This window comes from Notothenia rossii, assembly GCF_949606895.1.
Source record: "Notothenia rossii genome assembly, chromosome: 7".
NCBI lineage: Eukaryota > Metazoa > Chordata > Actinopteri > Perciformes > Nototheniidae > Notothenia > Notothenia rossii.
In genome coordinates, this window is record NC_136905.1 from 61,243,399 (window position 1) to 61,263,839 (window position 20,441).

Here is a 20,441-nt window from a genome sequence, read left to right on the forward strand (position 1 = left end):
GTAACAATTAGCCAATCACCAACCAAGGTAATCCCCCCCCCCCCCCCACCTTATCACCTGAATCTCCTCCTAGAGCACCATTGTGTTCTTTTTAACCAAATATCTCGCAGAGGGGCGTGGGGAGGGGCTCCTTATTTTCATCTAAAGTAACAGACAGAGAATCAGCACTTTTGGAACAGGGCTAAAACAGAGGGGATTATGGGTTGCTGCAATGATCTGTTTGGCGTTTGGAGCCAAACACTTCAGAGACATGTTTTGACCTATAAGACCTATAATATATTGATGAAAAGCAGTATCATAGGGGACCTTTAAGTGTCAATAAAAGTTCTCAATAACTATACCCTTACTTTGACACTAGAAGGCTGTTTTCCTATTCATCTCTTGAAGTTCGAACGTATTTCGCCTGAAATCGGAGTTCCACACATGTCCGTACAAGCAGGACTTTATGATACCACATGGTGATATCCAGTTTTTTTCCAATGTGCAGCTTGTGATGTGAAAACTTGAAACCTCTAGTGAATTGAGGGTGGGGGGAATTTGAATAGGCTAATAATCTTTTCTTTTTGAGGAAAGCCCATTTTAGACTAACTTGAGATTATTCCTATATGTCCTAAAACAGACTGGAGAAGACTATCATTTCAAAATGGTTTCTTGTCCACAATCTAGCTGAAATATGCAGGCCAATGAGGCACCACTTAAATTCTACTGAACTGTCATCGCATTGATCAAGATATCAGAGCTCATGCTTGAGATTCTAGAAAGAAAAAGGCGAGAAAACGCTGGAGGGAAATTCTAGTCGAAGGCAAACTCTCAAGGACTGTCCTTAAAGTAAGTTAAGTTTCTTCTCCAGGGCCGCAGTCCCCTCGCTGTAACTCCAGACTTTGGGGCAAAGTTAGCTGAGCTGCAGTTTTTGAGAATGAAAGGAAAGGAAAAACCGAAACCCAACTCCACGAGGGTCTGCCTGTCTGCTATTGTGGATATTTTTATCTGCCGCACGTCTAAGGCAGAGACACAGAGGGAAATACGAACCAGCCAACCCAAGCTGACAGTGAGGAGTCAGACTGTCAAGAGGTCTGCTCCCCCCCCACCCCCCACCTCCACCCCCATGCTACAACACCCAAATGGATTGTCATATCAGATTTAGGTGTATAGGTTATTACACCCTTGGGCTCCTGTTTCCAAAACACCCGTCGGTATGGCGGGATTGAGTTTGAGGACTCTCTCTTCTGGTTCTCTTTCCTTGGTTCTCCAAGTTCTTGATTTATTTGATAAGATGAAAGACAAGGCAACCCCTGTGATAAATAGGTCATATTTGGAAGATGTGACCCGTTGTAGCCCCTCCCTCATCATAGCACAATCATGGGTTTGCAGTTGCATCACAAGTCCTCCTTGGCATCGTGCAACTATAGGCAACAACTGGCAGTGTTTCCGCCAGACCAGGACTGAGAGGGCGTCCACCCCGAGAGCGGGGGGTGCTTGAATTTAGACTTGAGCCGTCCCTTATAGATACTGTCTTTTTACGTTAGTGAGCCGGATCATTTGGCTCGGCTCTCTTAAAGCGCCTGATGTTTCAGCTCCCAAACGGCTCTTCATGGTACCACAGTTTACCACGGAGCCTCAGTTTCGCTGCTGCGAGGCTCTGGTGCTTGCAGATCACACACGTGCTCCAGTAACAGCACTCATCGCGTCCAAATCGGGCATGTTCCGTGTTGTGCTGTAGCAGGCACCGCTGATGTCGGGGAAACGATCTTCAATACTCCGAAAAGAATCCCACCAGACTCCTTTGCCCCTCCAACAGAGGGATGTCCTTGTCCTTTTTCCTTTTCGTCATTTCAAGCGATAAAAACTCTCGATCTTCTCTCGAATTGTTAATATTTTTGGACGCCCTCACCTCGCGTTCAGGGCGTCCCGAGCTGAATAAGGGCGTCAAATGACGGCAAGACGCCCCCCTGGCGGAAACGCTGACAAATTGATATAAAAACAACTATGTCTGGCATGGCCATAGGTCTGTTTAGGAACATCTAATTGGGTTGATTAATACCCCAAAAGAGGTGACTGCAACAAAGACAAATATGTTGTCTTTGGGCCTCTCCTGCAGAAGAAATAAATACAGTACTTCCCTTTGAAAAGTTAGTTTATGGTTTATACAGTTATATGGTTGAACATCGGCCACAATTCGCCCTGTTGACTGCCTGCCCGATGACATCAACTATGGCAGGAGCTGATCTCAATAAGTGCTCTTAGTCCAGCAGATATGTGAAAGAATTGTGCTTTTGATGATAAAAGCATGACATTTGGCACACTGTTAGAGCATGCCCTAAGGAAGATTTTTGGCTATAGGGCCATCGCAAATGTGTCCAATGGCGGCCATTTTCAGGTTGTTATTTTACCAGTAGTTTAGGATCTAGACCACCTAGGATCTTGATTCTGGTGGCTAATCCTACATTTTCAAGGATGGGGAATGCATTGGTACTATTTACAACATGCTAGAATGTAGCTAACTATATGTATCTGGTATTCAGGGAACAAAATACACAGTAAACCATTAACATATTTATTATGGTGAAGTCATACATGTTACATAATATATATGAAATATTACAGGTTTTCAACTAAATGCAGACTTAGTTCTGAAAACACAGTCCACCACAGTGGCAAGGGGCAGTGTACTGAATTGCTACCTTGACACATTCAGGAGAAGTTCACGACAGGCCTGGGTCGATTGGGCTGCTGTGATTGCCAGTAGGCTACTACCATATCCGTGTCAACTGTGCGTATTGACACCTTGCTATACCCTTCCTTCACAGCATCTCCTAGGTGCAGTAGGATGCAGCTATCAGCCTCCTCATGTGTGCATGTTGCAAGTACTGATTATTTGTTTGCCAGTGTTGAGGGCTGTAACACTGGTTGCCAGGAAGAAGAACAGTTCAGCCTTCTTGTCTTCAATGCGCAAAAACTCTGGCCAGTTTCCAGGAATGACACTGGATGGCTCAACGCGTCTATGAACTCCCTTCCCTCTCTTGCTGCGTGTTTCAGCCTTCAGACTTTCGGGGAAATATTCATCCCACACGACATCAATTCTGCTGACATGCTCCAGCTGAGACAGGATGTAACGCTTTCTGCGTATAATAAAAAAACGTCTTAGCAGCACCAGGTCATAGCATGTTCACAAGAGTAGCCCCATCAAGGATGAGGCATTAACTGTGTGGTGGGATACATTCTCTTGTAAAGAAATCAGGTCCTCCAAACAGCCCACCAAGTCTGACTTGGTACCGGTTCTGAGTTTGCCCATTTGTGAAAATGATGATGGACATGCCTGGTTTTCAAGTTTATTATATTTCATGTAATTAATCCCAAAAAACTCATCCAGACTTCCATCACGTATCTCAGATACAATGTACAGCCTAGAGAACAGAGAACAGTCATTCTTCAGAGATTAGAGCTGTTGTTGGACCTGGACTTCTCTTGGACTGGAGGCTGGCTGAATAGAGGGAGGTTTTTCCTTTTAATGGGATCTTTGATGGGCTTTTTCTGTTCGACCAGGCGCTCACTGACATACAGTGGAGGAAATAAGTATTTGATCCCTTGCAAATGTTGTAAGTTTGCCCACTTACAAATAAATGAACAGTCTATAATTGTAATGGTAGGTTTAATTTATCAGTGAGAGTAAGAATATCAAAAAGAAAATCCAGAAATGTACATTATATAAAAGATACAATTTGATATGCATTAAACTGTGGGAAATAAGTATTTGATCCCTTTGCAAAACATGTGTTAGTACTTGGTGGAGAAACCCTTGTTGGACAGCACAGAGGTCAGACACTTCTTGTAGTTGGTCTCCAGGTTTGTGCACATCTCAGGAAGGATGTTGGTCCACTCCTCTCTGAAGATCCTCTCCAAATCCTTAAGGTGTTGAGGCTGATTCTTGGCATCTCAAAACTTCAGCTCCCTCCACAGATTTTCTATGGGATTAAGGTCTGGAGACTGGCTAGGCCCATCCATCACCTAAATGTGCTTCTTCTTTAGCAGTTCCTGTGTTGCCTTGGCCGTATGTTCAGGTGTATTGTCCTGCTGGAAGACCCATCCATGACCCTTTTCAGTGTCCTGGCTGAGGGAAGGAGGCTATTGGCCAAGATGTTACAGTACATGGCCCCTTCCATCCTCTCCTCGATGCAGGGAAGTCGTCCTGTCCCCTTAGCAGAGAAACACCCCAAAACTTATAATGTTTCCGCCTCCATTTTGGTGTCATCTGACCACATCACCTTCTACCAAGCCTTCTCTTAATCATTCAGATATTCATTGTCAAATTTCAGAAGGGCCTTTCATGTTCTTCTTCAGCAGGGGACCTTGCGGGCGCTGCAGGGTTTGATCCATTATGGTGTAGTGTGTTACAAATAGTTTTCTTGGGTCTGTGGTCCCAGCTGCCTTGAGATCATTAACAAGTTCCTCCATTGTAGTTCTTGGCTGATACCTCACCTTTCTCATGATCATCAATACCCCAAGGGGCGAGATCTTGTGTGGATTCCCAGACCGAGGGTGATTGATTGTTGATTGATGTCCATATTTTTCCCTTCCATTTCCGAATAATCGCACCAACAGTTGTCACCTTCTCCCCAAGCTGCTTGCTGATGGTTTTGTAGCCAACCCCAGCCAAGTGCAGGTCTACAATCTTGTCCCTGAGGTCCTTAGACAGCTCTTTAGTCTTGCCCATGGTGGAGAGGTTGGAATCTGATTGATTGATTCTGTGGACTGGTGTCTTTTATACAGGTAACAAGTTGATATGAGGGGTACTTTCCTAAAGGAAATGGACTTATGTAACCGGTCTGTGGGAGCCAGAATCCTTGTTTTTTGCAAGGGGATCAAATACTTATATCCCACAGTTAAATGCAAATAATTGTTTATCTTTTATATAATTTCATTTTCTGGTTTTTCTTTTTGATATTCTTACTCTTACTGTTAAAATAAACCTACCATTAAAATTATAGACTGTTCATTTCTTTGTAAGTGGGTGAATTTACAAAATCGGCAAGGGATCAAATACTTATTTCCTCCACTGTAGGTGTCATACCCGTCCTGTCCGAGTTTTTCAATCTGGTTCAGAGTGTCAATGACTGCTGCATCTGCAAGGTCTCTAGTATCCAGTACAAGAAGATATTCACTGGTTATTTCACAGAATGGATTGCCCATGTCTTATGTAGCACCAATTAGTGCTTTAACATCTTGTGCAAATGCCATTTGTGCATGTTTGGTCTGCTCATGGTGCAGGGTGTCAGTCTTCTTTCTCTTCTCAGTGGAGGCCTTAAACTCTCCAACCACACATGCCATCTCGGGGCCAGACACCATCCAGCATCGCAGAGCTGCAGGGTTCTCCGTCAGGCCTACAGCACCACAATCACCTTTCACAGAGGCATTGTTCTGCTTGTGGTCCTGGTCAATGACAATAGCAGAGAAGCTGTGTGTCGTCTTCTTCACAGCAAAGTTTCCTTTCAGAAACTGTTGATGGACATCAGGATGGTTATCTTTTAGCACAATCATGTCACGTAAGTGGACTGGTATCCATCCGGCATATTGGGTGTGTCCCAGGGAAAGGACCATTCAGGTCACCCTTGAAAAAGAGATCAATGATCTCAATGGGATTCACCTGCATAAATAAAGGTTTGAAATGAAATGAAATGAACCAAGGCACAATCTTGGTAAAGGCATTTATGTAGAGTAGGAAGTCGGCCTCTCTTATTGATCGCACATAGATCATCAACTCTATTTCCAGCTGCAGGATGATAGACCAGAAGTGGAACTGGGAACATGACACTGCTCTTGTCCACCCGCTACCCCTCCAGGAGGTCGCCAAGTACCTTGAGTGCTGCCATCTCAATGTGAAACCCAACAAACATCACAATAAAATGATCTTCAATGTGAGTTGCTGGCCAGCTCCACTGGGTTTGTTTTGCCACAGCATATAGAGGTTGATCCAGAGTGATCTGACCAGGATTCAGAATCTCTAATGCCTGACTTACCTCATCGATGGAATGACGAATCATGGCCACATATTTGGCCTGGTCGTAGAAGTAGATAAGTGAGCATCGATTCAGCACACAAAGAGAGCTGCCTTCCAAGCTGGTCACTGCTGGGGACAGATGATGTTTGCAGCCCCTGAACTCCCATCCCCAGGTGACTGGGGGTGGAAGAGGAAGGCCACAGGTGGATGGGAAGTTTACTGGACCACATTACCAGGCCTGTTGTGAACTCCTCCGCTGTGGATGCAAAAAGGGTTGCAGTGGACAATGCAGATGTGTCAAGGCAGCAATTCAGTTCAGTGCCCTTTGCCACTGTGGTGGACTGTGTTTTCAGAACTAACTCTGCATTTAGTTGAAAACCTGTAATATTTCATATATATATATTATGTAACATGTATGACTTCACCATAATAAATATGTTAATGGTTTACTGTGTATTTTGTTGCCTGAATACCAGATACATATAGTTAGCTACATTCTAGCATGTTGTAAATAGTACCAATGCATTCCCCATCCTTGAAAATGTAGGATTAGCCACCAGAATCAAGATCCTAGGTGGTCTAGATCCTAAACTACTGATAAAATAACAACCAATGGCGGCTATTTTCAAAATGGCCGCCATTGGCGCCATTGGACAAATTTGCGATGGCCCTATAGCCAAAAATCTTCCTTAGGGCATGCTCTAACAGTGTGCCAAATGTCATGCTTTTATCATCAAAAGCACAATTCTTTCAGATATTTCACATATCTGCTGGACTATCTTATATAAACAGTCTATGGTTATGTTGCATCAATGTAGCACCGACTCAAACCTCAGTATGTGGTATATGCAGATTGGGGGATGAAGTCACACTTTATGTTTCTAATTGGTTTTATATTTACATTTAATCACATTTCATTTATGTCTCACGCAAAGACTTTCTTTACTTTTTTAATAAATAATTATTTAATTATTAGCAAAAAACCACAAAACATTAGTATTGGTTTTGGACAAATTGTTATTTTTAACCCAGAACTTCACAATATGTGCATCCCTAAAATGTTACCCCTTGCGTGCTTCTTTAGTCAATTTCCTTTTTTGAAGTGAAGCATTAATGCAGTGACAAACCAATTCATGACTTTGCTTTTGCTCCCATACTTAACATTTCCCTTTAGACTTTATTCAGTGCAAACATTTGATTTGAAAGTTGACCAATTTCTCTTACGATGTCAGCAAAGGGCTGATGGCTTTACTACGTTTGTATGCATTTGGATAGATTAACATTATACAAATATGATTAGTTGTATTGTTATCAGTTGATTGACTTTGTTTCTATCTAAGGAATGTTGCTGATAAAGTAATTACACACAGCTCCTTTACTTAAAACGCTTCTGCCCATTCACTTTGAATGGGGTGACGTCACACTTTGCCGAACTGCATTGTGGGAGCGTCGCTTTGCTTCGCTCGCTTCAAAAGTTGAGCAATGTTCAACTTTTGAAGCTTCGACGGAAGCGTCAGACAATCAAATCATATGCCAGTACAAGATCTAGCCAATCAAACCGCGTGCTTGTGTGTCCGGGGCGGGAGATTAATGTGATTGGTTGTTGGTCGAGCTTCAGACGCACGCTGCCATTTGGACGCTGTGTTATAGTCACAACATATCAGAGGGAAATATTGAACTTTTTATTATTATTTCTCACCATTTATCCAGCAGCTGTACTTACTACTTTTGGATTGAAAAAAATGATACAAGTTATACGAAATCTTAAAAAAAAGAGAACATATTAGAGTTAAGAACTATTAAAGTAGCCAACTGTGTATTAAAAAGTTTAACTAGCTACTAGGGGTGTAACGGTTCACAGAAGTCACGGTTCGGTTCATACCTCGGTTTGGGGGTCACGGTTTGGTACGGGTTCGGTACAACAAGGTAAAGCAAAATAAAGTCCCAGATGCATAATTTGTTTTTGCTGTTATTTATTTTGAACAGTAGTGCAAGTTTTGGTATGAACATAAGGAACTCTAACATTTGGAATCATTAACTGTATTACACAGTTAAAAACCAACTACAAACAGTAACACACACACTCAGATGGCCATATTATTTATAATGGCTAATGTCAAACAAAAAGGTTAAATAAGCTGTACAACTAAAAAGAATGTCTTGAAAATATTAAAATAAATAATAAGAAAGTGTTTCAATCACAATCAATAAATGGCAATACAGAACTGTATAACATCTCCTGATGTCAAAATATAAAATAAATACAATGATAAATATAAAACAAAATAAAATATGTAGGCCTACCTTTAGGGGCAATGTCTAACATGTGTAATTAACTTGTGAGTGTGTGAGGCCATTATGCCTAAATAAAGGTACTCAAGCTTTACTCTATTTTCAAGTTTTTCTTCAAAAAGATGAGTTTGTCTACATTGTCAGCAATGAGGGCAGATCTGTTTGCGGTAACTATGTCACCTGCCGTCGAGAAAAGCCCTCTCGCTGGGGACTGAGACTAACTCGGAGGTGATTGAGCGGTGTTACCACTAGCATACCGCACCGCTGTCGAACAACGCCAACACACCGTCCTCGTCCGATCCACAACTCGCACCCCATCATTGTTGTAGTCCACAGGGAATGTTCCCACACACCTGATTTAAAAGAAGCAGGTGGGTCTTCTAGCTCCTATGTGTTGTGTGAACTTGCCATATCTACTAACTTTTCTTCTTCATGTATTGTGTTTGTTTTGTTGTGTTTTGTTCTTGTTCTTCATTTGTTATACGGGCGGCTGGCTTTTAGGCACAATACCGCCCCCTGGATTATAAATAGTGTAATGGATACTGCCCTGAGTGACAGACTTTTTTCCCACTCGCAAAAAAAGGCGTATTCGCCGTGTGACTGCATGTGCCGAACCGTGACGTCCGAACCGTGACGGTACGGGACGAATACCGTTACACCCCTACTAGCTACCCTTTCTAACAGATACAACAGTGACATGGTTTCTGATCAGTGTAATCATGTCCTGTATTACAGTATCACTCACAACCTATCTCTCTGACCTTTAACAACACACAACCTTTCAAGATCACTAAGTCCTGCTGACCAGCTTCTCCTGGTTGTCCCAAGATAAAGCTTGAAGCACAGGGGAGACCTCTGCAGTTGGAGCCCACAAACTCAACAAGTGGCCTCTGAGTGTAAACACTGCCCTGTTTTTTGTAAACAAAGCAGCAAGTAACATAAGCGTTCGTACAGATAAGCACATCAGTCAGGAACATAAATGAAAATAAAACGAGAGAACATTCAATCGGGATCAAAACAGCATTTTGTGTATTCCCAATAACAGAAAGAAAGGATAGCAAATGTTTTTCAATTCCTTGACTGTCATGTAGTTATAAAATCTATTAAAATGTAGCTTGAGTTTGTCAAATCAATTAAGGGTTTCAAAGATCAAAGATCAGCAAACAATAATCTTTAAAACTACAAAGAAGGATGATAAGAGGAAAATCATCTTTTATAATAATAATACGTTTTTATCCTCAATCCCAGTTTAGAATCTGTCTAAGGGGGCTGTTACGAAATGATGACGTTTGTGGTGAAAATTCAGTTTGTGTATGATATGATGCACATTTGTTTATAAGCTGTTGTCACAAAAATATTACTAATAGTTTAGCATCTGATGGCTGTCAATAAAGGCAGCAACCACTGACAATGGTTGTTGCTTCACTTAACAAAATAGATGTATTGATTACAAACGATTGTTGTTTACCCATAAGTCTGCAGTGACAAAAGAGGATACTAGTATGGATCTGTAGGTGATGTCATGTGTTTGTACAGTAATGTAATTCCACAATGATGAGTGCTGCCAAATGTATTTGTTTTTTTTAATAAAACAGTAGTTAATCAACGATTCGAGTGTAATCATCCATGCAAAACTCTCATAAGAGAAACATATGATTGAGGCACACAATTACAGTGAGCTCCATAATGAAACACTGGACTTGTATTTCTCTTTAATTTAGAGGAAAGGTAGTCATTTAATCAAAACTGACTGCCAATTGGTGGATTATATTCATGCCAAAAAATAGTCATTTAAACAGTTTCACTATAAATGTTCATTGTATTTATTTTAAGCTTTGATGAAAGACAGAGTCGTGTTATTTTGGCAGATCATTGATAGAAGTTAGGTTAGGCGTTTACTCCATGGAAAAAACAAGCCCCGAGTCGGAGCTTAAAGGAAACCCAGATCATGTATAGTGTTACCTTGCAGTGTGGAGTAAAGGGTGTTGAGTCCCGACCAGTCTCTTCACCTGTATGGCCACATTACTGAGTTCATCACTGAGCAGGCAGCGGAGGCTCATGAAGGAGGTTGGATATCCGACGATCTTCTCTGCGTCTGCGACCGCTTTGCTCCAGTTGGAGGGTGCTGAGCTGGAGAACAGACTCAGAGTCCTCCGTCCTCGGCTGGACAGAGCCATGTGGGACAGTCGTGACCATGTAGCAGGAAACATTTTCTCTATTACTCTAATGTACTTGGTAGTGAGACAGTTGCATAAAGTGCAATTCAGTTACCTTCCACCATCTTTAAGTTGTATAGCCTGACTCTTCCTCTAACGTAGTGGCATGCTCTTAAACAGCACCGTGTTATTATTATGAATTAAAACGTATAATTTGCTGTTCTGACTGATAAAACATACTGTTACTGTGTCAATAACTAGCTGTGCTTCATAACACACGACCTGTCACTGTAGGCTGCCATCTTTGAACGCGTAATACGTTGCGCCGCTGTCCAACGTAATGACGTTTGTTGCTAAATTGTTATATGGAGAGCACTTCCTGCCAGCTCCGTAAGAGAATGAGACACTTTTATATTCATTCGTTTTTTGTCAAAGTTACACTCTGAAAGAACGTGACATGAAGCCATTTTTAAGGTATGTCCACGTGCCTTTTCGTCAAGTATTAAATGTACAAAGTGTCACTTTTGTTTGGTGAAATGTAACATTTTACAGTTTGTCCACACCTGTTTTCTTTCCACCGAACTATGTAATTTAGGAAATACAAAGCGCGCCATTTCTTCTTCTTTGCCAACAAATCTAATCAAAAACCTCAACAATGTGAAATTAACATGGGTTATGATTTGACCAAATGTAATACCATTTTTGAAATATATTATTATAATATTCATACATAGTCCATATTGGTGAATCACCCACGCAAGAGTTACTTTTTAGTTTTAAGTACTGAAGGCTACTTTGAAGCACAATTACGAGGTACTTAACTTTAGTATTTCAATTGTTCTACTACTTTATTCTTCAACTCGACATTTATCAATATATTCAACTTTTTATTCTACTACATTTATCTGACATCTTTATAGTTACTGTGTAGATACATATTTATTGCTATCTGCTCAAAATATGTATTATTATTAATAAATAAAAACTAAATATAAATAAATATAAACTTTATTGATCCCTTGGTGAAATTCACAAGCTACCCAACAGCATATATATATATAAAGAAAAAAGCCACTCCTCCTTGGCTTTACCAGCTTAAACATTAAAGTAGTGAACACATAAATGCATCAATAATAGTCAACAATAATATGTATTATTCTAAAATGGGCTGAATGAAGTTTCCTTTTCTTTTTGTAGACTATTTTACCATACATTTTAATGTTAATACTTTTTATAGTTTTGCTCTTGTTTATTTTTAAGCAGCAATCAAGCTAAGTTTTTTTAAACTGTGGCATTATTACTTCCAACAATCTGAGTACTTTTTCGACCTCTGGTTTTAACCTGTAACTGAGTTCATTAAAAGAAATATCACTTAATTCTGTGTAACATTCAAACATATTTAATTGATGCCTATATATATTTTAGTTAATTTGCCATAAAAACAAAACATTAACACCCCAGAGATGAACTGAAAGATTCAAACCCATCATATTTTGGGGCCGGCAGAAAGATTATTACTTGTATTTTTCTAAATTTAAGAAAGATAAGGCTCAATAATCTAAGATTAGCTAAATGTAAACTGATTGAAAAAAGTTAACATCAACTTAACACAAAACTGTGTTTGGTAGATGATTTCTATGTTGTAACAATGCGTTTTGGCAATAAACCTTATACCGTTGGAAAGCCTGTTCTCTTACCATTCCAATGGTACCACATTTGTGAGGAACAAGCATTTGTGGGATGAGCAGCAGAGCAGAGTATGTGGGGTGCGCCCATGAAAAATGTGACAAATATCCTCTGCCAATGCCAAAAGGCAGCCACTCTACGGTCTCGTACGACCGCCAGGAGCCGGCAATGACTGCCCTTTACCCTCAGGCCCGTTTGCACTGGAACCTCAACATGTGGAGGAACATTATGTTCAGCGATGAGTCCAGATTCTGCCTATGGCACATGGATCATAGGGTCACAGTGTGGAGCAGACGCAGAGAACGCTTTGCTGATTGCTGCAGCGATAGAGTAGTGGAGAGGATGGCCTGCCTGCAGTCCTGACCTCAACCCTATTGAACCCCATTTTGGGTCAGCTTGGCCCTGCTGTCGGTGCAGAGTGACCAACACAACTGCACAACCACGCTGGCTGACCTGGGACAAATGCTGGTTGAAGAATGGCATGCCATCCCGCAGCAGAGTGTGATCAGGCTGGTGACAGCATGAGGAGGAGAGGCTGTTGTGGCTGTGTTTGGTTCTTCCACACGCTACTGAGGCTGCTTGTTAAATGAATCAATTGTTAATAAATCAATTGTTGGCTTTCCAACGGTATAAGATTTATTGCCAAAAAGCATTGTTACAAAACAGAAAAAATCTACCAAACACAAATTGCCTTACTTTTTGTGTTAAGTTAATCTGTCCAAGATGGGGATAGAGTATAAGAGTTCAGTTCAAGCCGTAGCCTCGACAGTCTTACACAACACCTATGTCAGTAATCGGATGCCCATCTGTTTTCCATTTGCTGTGGATGTTTTTGTTTGTTGCATGAGGGCAGAACGGATCTGTGATCTGATCATGCATTAACGTTTGACCATTAGAGAACATCACTTACTGTTAAAGAGACCCCTTAATGTAATGTCATGGATTTAATCCTTTATCTTCTTCTTCTTCTTCTTGACAGATTAACAGACAGTTCTGCCTTACACTGTAATCTTCATTTATTTGACACGGAAACATCACTGACATATATATTGTGCATGTTTCATATTAAGTCCAATGACTGAAAATCAAAGAAATACTTTACACCAATGTGGAAACACTTTTGGATAGAATCTGAAGTCCTGTCCTGTTATGTTTATGTTGTGGCCAGTGACAGAAACCACAAATGGGATCTTATGTAACTCCAATGTGGAGATTTAAAATGATATGAATTCTGGATGAAATTAAGCTAAGCCAAAGTGTTTGATTGTTTTGGGGGGAAAAATCCCACTCATGTTTCAGTTCATGTAATACCATATAACAGTTCCACGATTTGATGGAGTAGTGCCCCAGCAGCGTTAGGTTTAACAATGCTTTCATTGAAGCCGCTTCCATCTGCTTATTAATAAACTGGAAAGAAAGTCTGTCAAGGACAACTTGCTGAAAAGACTCACAAAACAAACACACATACAATATATTAATGCACTAAACGCTAAAAGAAAACTGAATATGAACAAGTTAGAAATCCATCCTGATTTAGAGCCAAATAACATGCTACACCCATTTAGGTATAGCAACACATTGCAGCAAACTCGACACACATATTGAGTGTTACGGTGCAGGTGAGCTGCTGGTTTGCAAGGCATGACAGGAGCAGCCCCGTAGGCCACCACACAAGTCATCTCCCCCTGACCCTGCACCACGGTTCACTGAGCTCTGTTTCCGCCGATTTCCCGGCTCAAATGGGTGTCACAATGCCATGAGCAGCATCCCCCCGGCAGTGTGTTTTTTCACCTGCCGGAGGACAGCATGTAGCACACACATGAAACAGGTTTATTTATTCCCTATAGATTGTTTCATTCGGGATCTTGCAACTGTTTTATATGCCAATAATGCAACCAATAATGACCCTATGAGTGGCCCTAGCTGAGAAAACCCACTGTAAACCATCATCTTGTAAAACTGTCACATTATGGTCAAACACATAATGCCTATGCAGTGTTCCCCACAGAATTTGATTCTATTTGTGGGGGCACCGCACCGCACCACACCGCAGCAACTATTAGACTTGTTTTAGCAGGAAACACACAGGTGGAACGCATTTTGTTAACAAGGGCTCTGCATTAACATAATCAATCACATCTGTGCTTTCTGAAGTGTCTGCTGTGAGAAGTGCTATAGCGTGCATTGGTTTATTGGAGGTTTTTCCATGGAAGAGATATGTGGAAACCTGGATCAATAAAACATTTGTAGACGCACTGTAAGTATCTACATTACATACATACATATTTGTTGGGATAAGGGTTCTTTAAAAGAAACGTGACTTTCATTGAACCAATTTGTATTTCTTCAGCTATCGGTCTTACTTGATATTTCGGGGTTCTGGTATAAACCGTTGGACTTGAGGGAGCAGTTCTTTGGAAATTTGTTGCAAATTACAAAACCACTTCAAGGCTGAAAATGTGATGTCTTGGGTTTAAATCTGACCAACAGTATGTGAGACCTTTGTTACAAAGGCAAATGTATAGTCCCTTAAAAGTCTGATAACTGAACCTTGAGATTCCTGCAAATACTTAGACACCTAGAAAAATGTGTGCCATGCATGTTGTTGCCTGATGGAACAACCTGATGCAGAAGAAGAGACTCTGAGGCTAAATGGCAACTTTTAATATTTGATGCTAAAATGTTCCCTTTGTTCCTATGAGAGAGTGTTTAACCTTTTACCTCACTATGATGAAGGGTTTGTTTTTAGACTGCAGTTGTGTTCTAATTGGACACAATGTTCTGTGCAATGTCTGCCATCATCAAGCACTGCTCTAGGTGCTCCTGATTTTTCCCCAAAACATTTATTTCTTACAAGCAACGCTTGGCTTTTAATCCCTGCAAAATTCACTGACCTACTGATGTGTCTTTTTAAAGGTATACTTTTACGATGCCCCAAAACATTTACATTAGAAGTAATGTTAGTAGGAGTTAGTCTATTTCATAATTGTGTTTTCTCAATATATTAGAAATGGCTAGGTTAACTATGTTAGCTCGCTAACTCACAGCACATCTGCAATAATATCGGAAGGACTTATGCGACCACATTGTTAAAATAAGCCAGTAAAACTTACATTTTAGGTCATTTTTTCCGGTGACTGCGACAGTGAGCCCAATTCATTATCCCCGGATATCAACAAGAGTTCCGGTCGCTGTGAGCATCCCTTTTTAGTATCCACGTTTCCATTGTATATTGAGCTTCTTGCTGCAAATACTTTACCCTCAAAATTATCAGTTCTTAATCAATTACTTTGCTCACTTGAAATCTTAAATAAATATATTCTCCCTTTTAATGAAGGAAGAACCCAAAAACGAGAGCAAATTCTTCAATGAATTCAGATGGGGGCCACTATAAACTATAGTGATACCCATTAACAAACTCTCACACTGGGCTGGATCATCCTTTATCCAGTCAACTGCATTTTCAGTAAAACCTTAACTTGCAGAGTTTGGACGGTTCAGAAATATTTCAAAGACTAAGAATTTAGTAAAAGCACTTTGGAAAGCACTGAGCATACAACTGGATAAATTATATTTGGATTATGTCAGAGTTTGAAAACAGATTGCAGATTTTATATAAATGTGTCTGTTAAACGCAGCCCCCCATTATTTTCATTACACAAGAAATGTCTTCTTTTTTTTTTTTTAATTCTTAAATCACGTGGAGACACGAGAGAAAAGTAAAGTTTGATCAAAACATCAAGGTAGAACCGGGTGAGAAGCTGATGTACAAATGACCATTTTGGAGATGAAGTATCAAGGTTCTGCACAGTTCCTTTGGTTAAAACTCATGCTCTGGAACCTCCAATTTGAGTTTGTGTCTAAACCTGTAAAGAAACTAATGAAAACACCAGATTGTATTCTAACCAACAGCATATGGTTGTTAGCCTCCCCTGAAGAACAATATGGGACTGCAGAGTGTGTGGGCACCTGTTTGCTGCTTACAGCCCCCCACCATAGGCAGCAGCGTTAAGTGGATGTGACTGCTCTGATTGCAGTCCATGGGAAAGCGAGAAGAAATAGCCCCCCTCTGATCACCAACGCGTCATATAATGTTTCAGCGCACGCCCCTCCCCCTGTCTCGTTTTTTCCCCTCACTCAACCTCTCCTTTGACTCACAGAGGCGGCTCACCACTGGCGCACGGACCGTTGAGGATACGGGCAGAAGATGGCTGACTTAGCCGGGCACCTCAAGCCCTCGCCGGCATCAACAGCAGCGTCACGCGGGCCGCTGAAAAGCTGCAAGACATCCGCCGTCTGGAGACTGTAAACAGCTGCCTCTTTTCTCTCACCCCCCTCCTCACCCCCCCTCCTCAACCGCAAATATTGACAGAAGTATCTCAGAGGGAACATGGCAGAGATGGAAAAAGAGGGCAGACCTCCGGAAAATAAAAGAAGCCGAAAGCCAGCGCACCCGGTGAAAAGGGAAATAAATGAGGAGATGAAGGTAAACAGGCTCTGTGCACACTTGCATGTGATTACGCGTGGAGTGCTTGCTCCTCTGTGGAAATACACTCAAGTGCAATAGGCTGCATGATAGTGAAACTTTGATTTATGATTAATTTTTTCATACCCAAGTTCTATTGTGACGCTGAATGGCAGCATGAGCAGCGGCAGTATTTACCGCCTCGCACAATGGATGCGGCACCCATTCAGCGCTCCTGTAGTAAGTTTGGAATCAATGAGGAATACAGTGTGTCGCCCTCATGTCATCATTTATCCGTTTGTGTTGCCCTGCCTGCCTTTCATGGAGTTAATGGAAAATCCAGTGCGTCAGTGAAGGCGTCAACAGTGCCTCTACTATTACTATTAATACTGTTACACTACGGCGCAAAGGAGAGCAGACCAATGTGCATAATTAGGATACATCAATGGGGGGGGGGGGGACGCTCGCATTTCCACGATGCGTGTGTGTTTTTGTTTATGCGTGTGTGTGTGTGGCCAGAGGCGTAGTGATCCAGATGTGCGTCTGTGAGCTTTACGCACTCGAAAGGAGCACATTGTCTCCAGTGTTCGGCCTATCCCCAATATTCACCCTCACCTTGTTTCTTTTTTTCTTTTTCTTTTTGGTGCATATTGTGATTTTTGAGCTCTGAGCTGTGCGGTTCATTGTGGAGAAAGAAAGTGCTCAATTTGTGTGTGTGTGTGTGTGTGTGTGTGTGTGTGTGTGTGTGTGTGTGTGTGTGTGTGTGTGTGTGTGTGTGTGTGTGTGTGTGTGTGTGTGTGTGTGTGTGTGTGTGTGTGTGTGTGTGTGTGTGTGTGTGTGTGTGTGTGTGTGTGTGTGTGTGTGTGTGTGTGTGTGTGTGTGTGTGTGTGTGTGTGTGTGTGTGTGTGTGTGTGTGTGTGTGTGTGTGTGTGTGTGAGAGAAAGAGAGAGAGGAAGGATGTGTGTCCGCTTTGTCTTCATCTCCTCATTGTTTGTACACATTTAGGCAGAGACACATCTGCTCTCTTACGGGTGGACCTGCAGGTGATCACGTTGGGGAGAATTATTGTGGAAATGATGTTTTTTTTGGCTGTCAGAGAGAGGCGCGAGGGTGCTGGCTCTGAGCGAGTCCTGAAACAACCCTGTGATAAAGAAGCCTTTTTTTTGCATTTAGACCTCTCCAAAATACCAAGGCGCGTTCACGTGCCACCACTTACTGTAAAACACATTTTATTTTTTTTGTTATGACAACAGATGCTTTGTTGGTGGTTAACAGAGAAACAAGGGATAATGCAATGACATTCTAAGATGATTTGAATCTTTTTTTTGTTGCAGTGTGATCTACTGATTTTGAGGTATTTAATGTGAGTGTTCCACTTTGTATGCATTCAGACTTGCCAATACAAAAAGAGAGCTTCTTCCAATAACGGCACAAACTGGAAATTTTTCTTGATAACTACAAAAAAAAGGCCACGATCCTCAGTTTTAGAGGAAATCCTGTGATGTCTGCTCCTGATGACAGGAGGTGGGGATGTTGGGTAGTGGTGGTGGGGGGTGGTGGTTGAGGGAGGGGAATGGAGTCGGTCAGGGTCTCTCAAAGGAGACATTTCCTTATTTCTTATCAGGGAGCACTTGTAGTATTCTCAGTGGAGCCGAGTCTTTATGAGCATCATTTAAACACATCTGTCTGACTTATTGTAAGTCGCTTTGGATAAAAGCTTCAGCTAAATGCGATGCAATGTAATGTAATGTAATGTCTGTCCACATTTTTATTTTCTAATTCTTTTCAGAGCTAAATATTACCATAAATCTATTTGGACTGTGAAAATCTATTAAAATGTCTCCTGTTGTAATTTATCAGATAGACCGAGTAATTATGGGATGTCAGTCAGATATGATGTTTTATTTGCGGGTTTATGATAGATGCTGTTTGACGTGGGTCATCATTCAGGGTTCAAAGAAATGACAGATTTCGCAATATTTTTAACGTGTCGGTTAAACATTTAATTTGATGAAAGCAGCCTAATATGTCATTTTTATTTGTAAGCACAATGTAGTGACTGTTATCAGTCATGGCTGTGAGATGAGATATGAATATACACCTAGGGACGGGACGATCTATGATATTATAATAGATTATGATACAATTGAATTAAAATCTGGATATTTGTGAATACCCTCACACGAGGGACTTTAAAAAGCTTTGCAGTAGCTGTTATCATAAAACATTTGAAAAAAACACAGCCTGTTTTTTCTTTGCAGGAATAACATGTAAAAAAGACTCATACAATATTGCTATTTTTACATTTATATTTTTGTCGTTAATTTATTTTCTTTAAAATGATGTTCTGTTAAAAAGATGTGATGCAAAAATATTTTTTCTTAACATTTTCAAAGCTGCTGTGGTTCCAATATGCCAAATTAAGAAGTTTTGAGCATATTTTATATTATCAGAATAACGTTCCGAATCTCAAATATTTTGACCGAATAATGTTGACATTGCATTTTCACACTCTCACTTACTCAGATATCTCTTACCAAATGAAAAATCAGTAGCTTGTGGATTTTCCCATAGATATGTCAGTAAAAAACACAGTTTTATTGTTAGGCTGTAGGGAAAAACACCTCTCCCACAACAAGTCCTTTATCTCCACCAATACCGTGGAGAAGCGACTGAATGAAGGAGCAGATGTGGTTAAGGTGTCAAAACTCAAAACACTTTCAAATGCTAAACAAGTTTGATTGTAGCTCATTACGCAACCTTGAATATCATCTCCTATTGCACACACACACACACACACACACACACACACACACACACACACACACACACACACACACACACACACACACACACACACACACAAGCGGCTGTCCACAGATTTAATTTAGGAAAACAGCGATCCACTGATAGATGAAAAACAGCTGCAGCTTCCCTTTCAATACCTTCATTGTTAGTGTGACATTACGGGAGTTAATAAGTTGTCGAAAAAATATAATTGGATCTGATTAAGGTCATTGGTTGGAAGCATTAGAAATTAGCGTGTTAACCTGAACGCAGCATTACAAGCGGCACCTTATTAACAGTATGTGCCATAATAATAGCCAAATAAGTTAAGCGTATTGATTTCCTGCAGAAAACTCTTCGATTCTGCTCTATCAAGTGTTCAGAACAAAAGGACCCAGTTTTCCTCTCATCCTCAATATTTCAGACCAAAACACACAGACAGACACACAATGTGCCCTTGTGAGGGATCATACAGTCCGACAGTGTTTCCTTCATCTGGCTGCTTAATGTGTGCCACGGTAAAATAAGCTCCGGTGAGTAATCAAGGACACGGAGGAGTGGGCATGGAGGGGATATGAGAGGACTGCAGAGAGTGGGCTAAGAAACAGTGGAGAAAGGAATGTATACAGCGCAGGGCTGGCTTAGCTGTAAAAACTGTAACCTGAGTGTCTCCGCCAGATCAGATATCAAGGAAAGTAGAGGGGAATGAAAGCAGAGGAGAGAGGGAGAGGCAGAGGAGGAGAGGAGTGGAAAAGTGGAGAAGGAGGAGGCAAAGGGGAAACTTGGCGTGTGGATTCGGGAATTTTATCACGGTGTACAGTGACCTGCTCTGGTTTCTGGCCACAAGGTATCCAGTTCCCACCATCATCATTCCCACAAGCCCTGCTGGCCACCACTGGGTCTTACTGGAGGGAAACTGAGGGGACGACTGTGGAGAATTTAAATGTATTTTTATCAGTGTCCACTGCTTGCAGAGAAGTATCAGCTCGTGAATCTGTTGTGAAAGTATCATCGTCCTGCACAGGCTCTGTTAAACCACCATCTTGTTTTTAACGAGGAA

At 41.2% G+C, this 20,441-nt stretch overlaps 2 protein-coding genes across 8 annotated transcripts in view; one reads left to right on the plus strand and one right to left on the minus strand.

Annotated features, from left to right (window-relative positions):
• Nucleotides 1-10,749, minus strand: part of pdss2 (prenyl (decaprenyl) diphosphate synthase, subunit 2) — a 36,512-nt gene extending 25,763 nt beyond the window's left edge. Inside the window, exons 1-2 of one of the 6 annotated variants that reach the window (XM_079692993.1) lie at nt 10,250-10,389; nt 6,015-6,251 (exon numbers count right to left, since the gene is read on the minus strand). In XM_079692993.1, the coding sequence (XP_079549119.1) occupies nt 6,015-6,019 (5 nt within the window). In that variant the 5' untranslated portion in view covers nt 6,020-6,251; nt 10,250-10,389. Of the gene's footprint in view, nt 1-6,014; nt 6,252-10,249 lie in introns of all 6 variants that reach the window. The other 5 variants (XM_079692989.1, XM_079692988.1, XM_079692992.1 and 2 more) reach the window with 5 other exon arrangements.
• A 69-nt stretch (nt 10,750-10,818) lies between these two features.
• Nucleotides 10,819-20,441, plus strand: part of sobpa (sine oculis binding protein homolog a) — a 47,110-nt gene continuing 37,487 nt past the window's right edge. For both annotated transcript variants that reach the window (XM_079692980.1, XM_079692981.1), the window contains exons 1-2: nt 10,819-10,917; nt 16,290-16,615. In XM_079692980.1, the coding sequence (XP_079549106.1) occupies nt 16,520-16,615 (96 nt within the window). In that variant the 5' untranslated portion in view covers nt 10,819-10,917; nt 16,290-16,519. The remainder of the gene's footprint in view (nt 10,918-16,289; nt 16,616-20,441) is intronic.